At 44.8% G+C, this 12,115-nt stretch overlaps 1 protein-coding gene across 10 annotated transcripts in view; it reads left to right on the forward strand.

Moving 5' to 3' along the window:
• Positions 1–1,218: 1,218 nt before the first annotated feature.
• STN1 (STN1 subunit of CST complex) overlaps positions 1,219–12,115 on the forward strand; it is a 50,180-nt gene continuing 39,283 nt past the window's right edge. For 3 of the 10 annotated variants that reach the window (XR_006270749.1, XR_006270748.1, XM_043475618.1), the window contains exons 1-3: positions 1,223–1,277; positions 1,965–2,157; positions 8,692–8,787. Coding sequence is in view for 8 of the 10 variants with exons in the window: in XM_043475618.1 (XP_043331553.1) it covers positions 2,025–2,157; positions 8,692–8,787 (229 nt within the window). In the remaining 2 variants the exon portion in view is untranslated. Of the gene's footprint in view, positions 1,278–1,964; positions 2,158–8,691; positions 8,788–12,115 lie in introns of all 10 variants that reach the window. The other 7 variants (XM_043475619.1, XM_043475621.1, XM_043475613.1 and 4 more) reach the window with 6 other exon arrangements.

Here is a 12,115-nt window from a genome sequence, read left to right on the forward strand (position 1 = left end):
TTCTTGGGCTCTGCCTACACCCAATAGTGATTTTCTTCTCGAGTTCCACCCTGGGACAGATGTGTGCAGTCAGAAATGTCACCCAACCTGTCTTTCCCCACCTTACAAGTCAGCTGGAAGCACTCATCCTACCTGGTGTCATATTAGGTGTCCTTGCTTGAAGAGAACCTCCCCCTATTAGAAAAGTATCTTCTGTTAATTAAACCTTAATCTTGACAGACTCAACTGTTCATCACAGAGGAGTCTGGGCAATGCTCTTCTTTACCAAGGATTCTGTTTTTTAGCTTCTTCAGTGGCCAGGGATGTAATTAAATGCCATTGTTTCAATGACACACATTTTCCGTTCCAGCTGCTTTAAGTTCCTTTTCTGCTAAATAGTATGGCAGTTATCTCTTTGGCCACCATTTATCTCCTGTAGGAATGGCCTTCCAGCATGACCTGTACCCCTTCTGCCATTTTAGAGAGTTCCTGTAAGTTAGGAAGAACTCCTGCCATCTCAAGTAATGTCATGATGCGGCTTATTTATTTATGAGAGTAACATGGCTATCTTTTCTCACTTTTAAATGGGGTTACAGGGGACAGGCACCATCAAGATGGCCATAATTTACCAAAATGCCAGTTTTCAAAAGTCTTAAACACACAACATTCTGGAATACACACAGAATAAGAGGAAAGGAGACAAAATTTGTCATGGTCTTGCAAAGAAGGCTAGTCTCGGGCAGAGCCAAGGCCTCACATTCACTCAAGAGCTCAAGTTTAGGTACCAACATTATCTAAAGTGAGACGTACAGTATCAAAGAGTGGGTGTGTTAGTAAATCATTTATCAAGTGTAAATAAATATTTAAAATACCACAATGTAACCCTGCTTTTGGTATTGCTATATTTGTTCATTTAACATATCAGGGAAGGAAACAAAAAAGTCTGACCCAGTCCGAACCTCTTGGAGGTCGTGGGTCAGGGTCCCACCACTAACGGAGTCGGGATGAAAGGCGGACTTAAGAAGGCGGGGATTGGGCAGCAGGAGTTTTAGGGCCGGCTTCCAGGCCTCGGAGATTTGGGTTCTGCGCTTCCGCGGAGGCTCAAGAAAGTCGCTGCAAGAAGCAATGGACCCGCGTAGCCCTTGCCAAGGCCGGCCACCACCTGGAAAGGAGCATCCGGCTAGGCCGCAGCGGGATGCAAAATGGGGCGTGGCCGCGGGCAGAGAGGGGCGCGGCCTCGTTGGGAAGGGGCGGAGCCGCGGGGGGCAAGAAGGAAGGGCCTGGGCGGGGACACAGTGGTAGGTCCCGCGCGCGGGACGGTGTCGGGCCCAACCCCCCACTCCTTATCTGGGAGCACCGGAGGTGATTTTGGCCTAGTGCTTCTGTTCCGGGCGGGGTTGGCGGCGCCGCCTCCAGGCTTTGGGCGCCCGCGGCCTCAAAGCGCCGGAAGGGCCGGGCCTGCGCGCTGCGAGGACCTGTGGGCCGACTGCGCGGGTGCTGCGGGAGGGGCCGCGACTGGGTCTGTTTTTCGTTTCCTTTTCCTCCCTTTCTCAGTCTCATCCCCGAGACCGGAAGGTGCAGGGGCCGGGCTACAAACGGTCCCACCCACTCTGCACCCTCTCGTGTCTGGCCACGAGGGTGCCCATTCCTCTCTGGAACCCACGTATTAAAGCGGCTTCGGGGTACGCATATATGGCCTTAGGTTCCGCAAGTGGAAAGTTGTTGTTTAGCCATTTAGAAGTGGGTACCTTGGAGAAGGAGAAACACTGCCGTAGGGCAGAGGAAAAAGCCTTGAGGAACTCAGGGGCGCTCACTGGAGGAACACCTCCTTCCTCAAGCCCTTGGCGCGCAGTTTGACAGGCCCGGGCCCCTGGGTTTACCCCTCCCAGTGTTCGGGATGCCGGCCCGGGGAACAGCTTAGGGGCCATGACGATTTAAGTACCCAAGTTACCAGCTTTGCGTCCTGGTTTTTGTCTCCCATCTAGATCTCGGTTCTAGATGCTGAGCTTTTCAGGGCTGGCTGGAAGCTACAGCCCAGTCTCCAGATGCAGTCTAAATCCAGACAGTGTGAAGACGAAACTCCTTCCCTCTTCTGGGGTTTGGATCCTGTGTTTCTGGCCTTTGCAAAACTCTACATCAGGGATATCCTGGACTTGAAGGAGTCTGGCCAGGTACCAGGTATGTGGCTGGTCACCCAGGTGGCTGCTCTGGGCTGCATCTGCACCCCACCCTCCCTTCCCCAAAAGCTGCAGAAATTTGGGGCTTAGGGCTTAGAAGAACCTTTCCAGTTGCAGCTTTGAAACTGACCTAACCTGCATCCTCAGACAAGTTGATTTCTGTGCAAGTTCAAAACAATCTAAATCTTTTTTAAATAGATGTTTGGGGGAGTAACTTTGTACTGAAGAATGTTTTTACTTGGGTTTGAGGTCTTTCATATTTAAAAATGCTCAGTTGTTTTTCTCTGGGCCTGTTTGTGGTAGAAAACTTAGGCCTTGCTTCTTTTTCTAACCACTTACCTGGCCTGGGTATGTGACTCACCTGTAAAGCTTAAGAGTCTTCATTGTAAAGAGAGGATTAGCTGTGCCTGATTTTCTTGTGGAGTTTGGTTTTGTTTTGAATAGATCAGAATCAAGATCAGAATCAAAATAATATAAACTCCCCAAGAGGAAAGATATCATCTGCCTTGTTCATCTATGTAATCCCAGCTCTTAAACAGTGCCTGGCCTCTAATGGGCTCTCGAATCGTAGTAATTGGAGCAACAAAGCATTATAAAGTTAAAGAAATCATTTTTAAAATCAGAGTGGTGGTCACTAAAGATAGGATCTTCATACTTCCAAGTACAGCAAATACAGTTTAGGATAATAAGTAATTCACATAGCTATGGATGAATCTTCACATGTTTATTATGCTATATGAGAAGTTTGATTAAACTCTCTTTGCTATTTTGAATGAATAGCAAGCTATGAGTCAGAAGTAGTTAAGAATCTCAAGTATGTACAATTTTAATGAGACCATGTTTTGTGTGTTTCCCATGCTCAGTACCAATATGTTTGGATGACCTTATACTAAAGCCTTTTGTACAGAGTTTTTCACCACACCTTTATTTTCTAAGTATTGTTGGAAATGATCTGGTTTTTTCCTTAGAAGGCAGCCATCCTCCCTCTCTGTTGTCTGTTTCTCAGACCAGTCTGGTATTCTTCATAACATATCTCCTTGGGAAGAGATTAGTTCACACCAAATGTCAGTCTTGCTTAAAGATCTTCTGTAGGTGCTCAAGGAAGTATCAGGGACGTGACAGGGGCTAAACTCTTCCTGTGGGTGAAGGACTTTATAATGTATTAAGACATCATGGAAAACTGCTCCCAGTGATCTTTGTTATGTCACTGGTGGTAATGTTTCAGATGTCATTTTTAAAACGAAACTGTTGCCAAACCCAGGTTTGTGTGCTGGTGCACAGCAAGACCAAAGAAACCAAAATGTTGGCGTTTGGAGCAGAGAAAGGTGTACTGGAAGGGCCAAGCAAGGAGAACAGGCATCTCAGGCTCAGAAAACCTGAACTCCCTTCATGGTTTTCAGGGAAGAGTTTTTAAAAGCAACATTTGGGATGAGGGCTACGGGGTGAATGACTTTCTTCTGATTGGTTGGTGGTCATGTGACAGGCTGTTACCCAAATCACAATCATCAGTCTCCTGGTTCTGACCAGTCTGGGGTCTCAGCTTGAAGTTACCATCCTCCTGGGTGGGGGTTCTTAGTGCCTGCAGAAGAACTCAAAGGTGTGAATCTGGTTGTTAGGTATACCCCTTAAGGGGAAACTGGGAGTCTGTTTTGTTTGCGGCACTATTGTTTCTTGACTGCTTGGACTTTGCTTCTGCATCCCCCACTCCCCTAATTAGTAACTGCTTGAATCTGCCCCTTTGGAACTCGGAACTCGGGAAAGGTCTAAGAGGCTGAAACCTTTTTTTCTACGAAAAAAAAAAAAAGACACAGAAATGCTTTTGTACCCAAGCAGGGCCCCTGCAGGGCCCTGCTTGGTTTCAAAACTTCGTGGTTGAAAAAGTCATTAACTGTAATTTCACAGAGTGATCTTCTTTAGACTATAGCATCCTGAAGGGTGGGAAGTAACTACTAGTCTAGGTTTTAGTTTTGTGTTGTTTTGCTGTTGTTGTGTTTGGTTTGGTTTTCATAAAGAAAAAAACTTTTATTTTGACCACATAAAATTTAGAAATGCTTAAACAGCAAAGAGTATCTTAAAATAACAAAAGTTAACCAAAAAATGACTTAAAAAAAAAAAGAAACAAATGTATAATGAAGAATTTGGGTGGCCTTTGTGGGAGGCTTCTGGAAGATCTTTGGATTTCTGGAATGATAGTGTTTTTGTTATTCACGGTGGACTCCTTGAACCACGTCTGAGTTTATGCTAATGAGGTACCTCTTGCTAGGCTCCTAGGTAGTTTCAGGGTGGGGGCCTTCAAGGCCTGAAAAACCAACCATGTGATTAAGAGGGTTGGTTTTGAGCCAGGTGACATCAATCCAACCCTGTGGGAGGGGAGGGGGACTGGAGATTGAGTTGTCAAGTGGGCAATGATTCAGTCAGTCTCTCTTGTGTAATGAAATCCTCATTAAAACTGTGGACATTGAGGCTTGGGTGAGCTTTCCTGGTTGGTAATCACACATCAGTGTGTGAAGGTGATGTGTCCTGAGGATCTGGCAGTTTTACGCTTAGACTCTCCCAGACCTTGTCCAATGTATCTCTTCCTTTGGCTAGTCCCATTTGTCCCCTTCATTATAAAACTATCTTAAGTATAGCACTTTCCCGAGTCCTGTGTGTCATTCTGTTAAAGTATCAGACCTGAGTTTGCCATGGAGGGTGTTTGTAGCCAGTTGGTCAGAAGTGTGCATGGCCTGAGGAGCCTCAAACTTGGGGCTGGTGCCTGAAGTGAGAGTCTCTTATGGGAGACTGCCCTTAACCTGTGAAGTTCAACCTTACTCTGGCTAGTCAGCATCAGAATTGTCTTGCAAAATGGTTGCCAATTGCCAGCTCCCCTAAATTAACCTATGAATTTAGGGTTAAACTAATAGGATGTCATGAAGTTTGACTGTGGTGGTGGTGCTGTTTAGGTTTGGGGTTTTGGTTTGGCTTGATTTGGTTTGTTACAGCTCATAGCATACAGAAATGGTCTTTATTATTCTGAATTTCTTTATCCATATCAAGCTTTACTGATGGGATAAAATAATAGAGAATCTTTTATTTGAATCAAAATACGATGCTTATATTATCTAATTGTAGAGGACCCAATGACATGGATATAATGTATTTATAAGAATTATATTGAATGAATAATGTATTTTTAAAAAAATACTGTCTTAGGCATTTTAATGCTGTCAGACTTCAGTAAGAGTATTTGTAGCATCAATTAAATAACAGCAGTTAGATCAACTCAGTGGACGTGAGTTAACTCTGGGAGTTGGTGAAGCCTGGGGTGCAGCAGTCCATGGGGGTCTCAAAGAACCAGACACTATTGAGTGACTGAACACCGACAACAAGACCAAAAAATAAATCGAAGTTGCTTTTAAAAAAGAGAGTAAAGGCCGATGTCTCGCAGTGGGTGTGGCTGTTCAGGTCACTGCTGTGAAAGCTGAATCAAAGCTGCCTGTGACCCTGGGTCCCTGAGCCCTCCCAGCATGACTGTCCTCCTTCCTGGGGACCTGAAGATCCAGGCAATGGATCCCCTGAGGTGATTGGGGCTCTGGGAGCCGCATGTGGAGCAAAGGCAGCAGGAGCAGGAGTGAAAGGACCATTTTGCAAAGGCTGCAGGTTAAACTCATTGTCAGCTAGTATCTGTTGTGGTGATTTTCTTTTTTTTTTTTTTTTTTTGGTGATTTTCTTTTCTTTGCTCCTCAGGCTTTCTCTCGGTTCATAGAGCTGCCATCCAACTTCCTTTTCTCACAGAAGAGACTTGGTGTTGAGAGAAGGAAGTGGTTCTCTCCATTGCTTTTTCCATGTCCTCCTCCTCCTTCTGGAGGTTGTGCTTCTGAAGTGTATCATCTGAGTTTCTATACACTGGGGGAACTTCCTTCTCTACTTCCAAGCAGTGTATTTCCTCTTCAAACAGTTTTCTCTGCGTGATTTTACTCAAACCATCTGTTATTTTCTGCTATATGGCTCCTTCACTGTTCTATCTTGCTTTTATGTTTTTCCTTGTTATTATGCATCTTTGAGTGACTCTGGCCTTGAAGACAAGCATTGAGAGTCTATGTGATGAAAGTTTAGGGGGCTCTCTTTTCTGTCTATTTTCAAGAAAGCCTACTGTGTCCTCAAGTGGAGACCTGTTCAGATTTTTTTTAAGTGTTGCCCCATGCAGAGGTGTATTCTCCATGTACGTGCCTTTTCCATGTAGTTCAGCCCAGGTGGAGCACCTTTTGGCTGGCGCTTTTCCCCTTCTTAAAATATATCCACTCTTTGTTATAAAAACCACCAAAGCAGGGTATCCCAGGAAGACCCAAAGAGTCCTGGGGCTTGTTTCAAGCTTTCGTGGCTTCAAGGCTAGCTGGAAAGACCTTTCAGGGGCAGGCAGCAGGCCCTCCAGGGATCCACAAGGCTCCGTGGCTCTGCCCTTGACTGCTGCTGTCCTAGGAGCCACAGCCAACCACACAGAGCCCGGTGGGCTGTTGCGTCTCTGATGGCACCAGCAGCACGCTGTTTCTAAAGCCTGACAACCGGACCGACCTTCAGTTAGGTTGGGGGAAGGAGAGGCCAGTCAGGTTCTAGGAGAGAGTTCTCCCTAAGTTAGCTCTGCTCAGTACTCAAATAGAAAGTCCAGGGCATTTGGGGAAGCAGAAAGGGCTGACCACAGGCAGAGACCCGTCTGGAACTCGGGTCACCATCACCCCCATCCGGCCCTGCAGCAAAGCTGGATGAAAGCAAAGTCCGCCATCATTGCCCCTGTCTGCGTGTGAGTGAGTCCTGGCGCGGTGGTGGTGCAGAGGCTGCCATGCCCCAGCCCCTCATTTAAACTTCCCTTCTGCCACCGGAAGCCTGAGCCTGCCAGCAGAGGTCCTGTGGGACCCGGCCCCCTCTGAAGGCGCACTCTCTCCTCTGTGTCTGGTCAGGGCAGGCAGGCAGGCCCGGGGGACTAAGGGCCTCCCCACAGCTCATCACTGGATTTCAATGGTAAGAACTCAGAAGTCATTCAAGAACTGCCCTGCCCTACTCTGGAGATTTCATGGATTTTCCATGGAGTCAGTTCAACCCTGTTCAATCCACGTGTTCCTAGAGGGAAGCGACTCTTCCAGGAGTAACGCAGGGACCCAGGCTCCTTAGCCCATGTGGCCCTGCCACTTCAGTTCTTGGCCCCCCAGGTTGCCCTCTGCACAGTCTCTCTGATCTGCTAAGTCTTCTTTAGAAGTCTGCCTCTGCTAGGGAGATGGCCCTTCTTTCAGCTAAATTTGACACCTTCAAACCATGTCTCCCTCTCCTAAAATCTCAGGCTGACTGAGGCTCGGAGTCTCCTTATCCATCCCCCACCCGGGGACTCAACCATGGGTGACAGGTTCCCAGCCCCTGTATCCACGTGGGAAACAGAACCATCAGCGAAGTCATTCTGGGGGGTTCTGAAGGGCTTCAGGGTTCAGTGCAGGGCCCCCAGGGGATGTGCAGAAGACAGGCTCTGAGCAGTCTTGGCAAGAACCAGAGAGGGGGAGGGAGGCCAAATGCTGAAGTGATAACTGAGTCTTTGTTTACAGTTCGTGTATGTATTTGAAAAGGAAGTCACCATTAAGTTTATAGCCTCTTTCTCAAAGCAAAGAATTCAGTCATCATAGGAAGAAGAAAAAAAAAAAGCCTGGGGAAGATTTTAGTGCAGACTCTTTAGCTGCAGGTGATAGGAAGCCGGTGCAGGTAGCTTAAGTTCAAATAGGCAGTTCAGGTAAGGATGTTGGGGGTTCCCCAGGAGGTGGGACAGCACTGGGGCCTCAGGTGGGAATGGGTGACTCACCAGAGCCAGGAGTCCCCCTCTCTGTTCCGTCTCTGCCACTGAGTCCAGAGAAGGCCTCTGGGTGTTGGTGGGCGGGGTTCTCCCTCTCAGGTTTCTCCTCTGGGGCAACCTGCCTGCTGGCGTCTGTCTGTTGCCTAAGCTTTGGAAGTAGAATTTTAAAAAGAGAAGTTTTTGAGTTGTAATCTGCTGGCCCCAAAGGGTCATGTTTTGTAACCTAATTATCTTCTCTTTTTCTTAAAAAAAAAAAAAAAAACTACTGCTAATTCGTAGAAATGATGACTGGTTTCCTATAAAAGCCAAAGAAGCTTTTCTCGTGGTTTCCTCTCTCTTTCCTTTTCCAGTCCCTCAAAATATAAGTACTGTGTCAGGGCTGTCTTTATGCCCCTGATGAGAGTTCTACAGGGAGGTGCATTTCATTGTCACAAGTGAAGAGATTAACCAGATCTAGTTGGGCAGTGTTGGTTTTCTCTTGGCAGTGTTGGTTTTCTCTTTTCTATACTCGCTCAAGCCTCTTTAAAACCAAACTTTCACTTATAACCCTTGAGGAAAAGACATCTGCATTTCTTAGGGCTTGGCAATGGTCAAAGGCCTGTTCTTAGGTCTGAAATTTTAGCAAGCAGCGTGCCATTGAGTTTCTGACACAGTTAACATTTACTAAAGCAGAAAACGTCATCATACATTATATGGACTTTGCCTTTTTCTTCCCTTTAATTTCAGGTGTATTTTTTTACAATGGGCATCCAATAAAACAGGTGGATATCTTGGGAACTGTAATTGGAGTGAGAGAAAAAGATGCATTCTACAGTTATGGAGGTAAGAACAATTGTGTCTGACATTAAGTTTATGTGGAAGGACTGCACTTAGCTAGACATTGAATCTAAAGAAACCCCAGCCTTTCAGAGCAGCGGAGGACTCTCACACACTCTGTGTACTTGGTCTCTAATGGGAACCATTTGCAGCCACCAACATAGACTAAATGTCAAATGAGGCAACAGGTAGGAATGATCCTGATGGATACTGTCGGGTGACACTTGTTAGGGAGCTGGGAGACAGCAGAATTAAAATGCAGTCCAGGGTCACTGGTCGATCAGGGACAGACACCTGATACCTAGGGCATAGCTGTAAATAGCAGAGGATGGTAGTATATGTTTATATTGATAACCTTTAAAGTGAGAAGGCCAGACTAACATTAAAGTAGACTTAAAGAAGATGGGGAGAGATGAAAAATAATTTATAGATTTATCCAAAACAGTTTTTAAAAAAAACATTTTGGTAAAGAATATTTACACCTTTGGGTTATCAGAAAACTTCCCTTCCCTTATGATGACAGAAACTAAATAAAGGGTTTCTATATAGTTTGAACACCAGCAAATTGTTAGAATATGATTTTAGTGTCACGGGTCTTGATTTTTTGTTTTTCATTGAATTTAATGTAATCATTTTAGTATATTGACTAAAATTCTCACAGTTAAGAGGCCAAGCTAAATGTTTTGTGGGAAGCTTAGTTTTGAATTCCAAACCTTTGCTGTAATTCACTTTGTCACTTTTTGTTGTACTGACTTGGACTTGCATTCTTGTTCTACTTGGGGGAAAAATAGAAGGTAGTTGAACTAGGTGACCAAGAACATCCCATTGACTGTCTGTGTGTGGTTGATAATTTACAGATACAGTTTCTTCAACATATATTCATTTTCCTGGGGATGATTGTCTTGTGCTTATAAAATGACATGTGAGGGGGAGATTTCTCACACTGTCTGCTTTTTCCCAACCTACATATATTTTTTTAAACTCTAAAATAGATCATCTTGTCATACATCCCCATCCTGGATCTCTTCTCTGCCTTATTTTACCAAAGACACTGGTTCTCTTTTTCTCCAGACAGTACACTAAACATTCACCAAGTTCCTGTAGCATTCTCAACTGCTGGCTAGTACCTTATCTTTAAGACATTATCGTACTTCCTCTCCAAGTACCAGTGATGAAATACTAGTATCTTTCAGTTTACAGAGCACTCCTACATGCATAATTTCATGTTGTTCTCCTCCTAATCTTTTGAAGTAGAAAGGACAAGTATTATTGCCATTTTATAGACGAGAAAACTAAAGCTCAGTTATTTGCTCAAGGTTCCACTGATGATCCAATCTCTTTACTGACTCCAATGTGCTGTGTAGTCTTTGTATAACTCAAGTGTGGTTTTTCTCTCTCCTACGTCCCTCCCCCCAGAAGATCACCTGCATCTTTTTTTTTTTAATTCTATTTATTTGGCTTAGGTCTTATTTGCAGCATGCAGGATTTTTTCTTTTCTTTTTTTTAGTTATGGCGTGTGGAATCTAGTTTCCTGACCAGGGATCAAACAACCCAGACCCTCTGCTTGGGAGCGTGGAGTTCTAACCACTGGGCCACCAGTGAAGTCCCTGCATCTGGTTTTTAATTTTCTGATTTTTAGATCAAAATGTGGCTATTTGAGGACATTAGTCCTGGCTCTAGAACCAGGCCAGATATAATGCCTCTGACCTAAAAGGGCTTCACTTAGCCCCTTTTCTCATTATGAAAAGATGAAGGTGTTTTGGCTGCCTCTTCCCCAATAACCATTTCTCTTAGACTGGATATCATGAGAGCGTGACACATCTGTGGTTTGTGGGGACATGAAAAGCATTTGAAGGTTGAGAGTGGAAACACTTTTATGACTTTAATTCTCATGAGGCCTGCTCAAGAGAGAGCTGCACGCTCCCTGGCCCTCTTAGGCCTAGCTTGGCTCCCGGGCCACCTGCCAGGCGGCCACTCCTGCTGTCCCAGGTCCTGTTTGTTCCTCTTGACTCACCCCACTCCTATATGCTAGATTTGCTTCCTGCTTAGCCTGATTTCGTCCCATGGCTGAAACAAAAAGTCAGCAGCCCAGGTCATGCCGCCCAGTGTGGGAGGACTGCCCAGCACTGCAGGGACCCTCCCCTTCTAGGGCCTTTCAGCAGCCAGACCTCAGGGCGTCAGGACAGGGTCTGCCAGGAGAGGTTACACCCCAGGAAGTCAGAGTTTAGAGGGGGGGTCCTGAGAACACAGAGCTCCTGGCAGCAACTCCAGCTCAGACCTGGAATCCTGGGAGACTAGAGTTAAGACCAGAATGACCTCACGTTTTCTAGGACAAATGTTCGTGTGCTAGTATTTTTTTTACTTAACATGATAAATCAAGATTTTAAACTGGCCAGAAAAGTAGTGTTGCCTAAAAGTCTTCATACATTATTTTTTTTAACTCAAAACATCCTTATTAATATTTTTTTTTTGCTTCTTAAAATGATACTCATTATAAGATAAAATTTAAAGCCAGAGAACATTTTAGTACATTTTCATAAAATCCTGTGAAAATCTATAAATCAGACAAAAACAGTGTCAGTGTTTGGGTGAACATCCTTCCTATATTTTTAACATGTTCCTAATATGAAGAAATGGGGCTTCCCAGGTGGCACTAGTGGTGAAGAATCTATCTGCCAATGAAGGAGACATGAGAGACTCTAGGGTTTAATCCCCTGGAGTAGGAAGTGGCAACCCATTCCAGTATTCTTGCCTGGAAAATTCCATGGACAGAGGAGCCTGGCAGGCTACAATCCATGGGGCCACAAAGAGTCAGACATGACTGAGCACAATATGAAGAAACATAGATATACCTTCTTTCCTCATTGCTATTATGAATATTTCTTTCTCGTTTTAATATTCCTGAAATTAAGCTTATAGTCAATGTATACATTGACTTTGGGGTTCCTTCTATATACTCCAAAAGAAACTTCTTTAAGTATTTTAATGTCTTAAGATCATTTCTATCAAAACAGACTAATATTTTAATATTTTATACAAATTAGATTACATGTAAGATATATATGTCTATATATATCATTTCTATTTTACAATGAGATAACTTTTAACAGCAGTGACTGTGAAACTGAAAGTCGCTCAGTCGGGTCCGACTGTTTGCGATCCCATGGACTATACAGTCCATGGAATTCTCCAGGCCAGAATACTGGAGTGGGTAGCCTTTCCTTCTCCAGGGGATCTTCCCAACCCAGGGATCAAACCCAGGTCTCTCGCATTGCAGGCAGATTCTTTACCAGCTGAGCCACAAATGAATCCCGCAGTGACTGTAGATCTTCAT

Source organism: Cervus canadensis, chromosome 8 (assembly GCF_019320065.1).
Source record: "Cervus canadensis isolate Bull #8, Minnesota chromosome 8, ASM1932006v1, whole genome shotgun sequence".
NCBI lineage: Eukaryota > Metazoa > Chordata > Mammalia > Artiodactyla > Cervidae > Cervus > Cervus canadensis.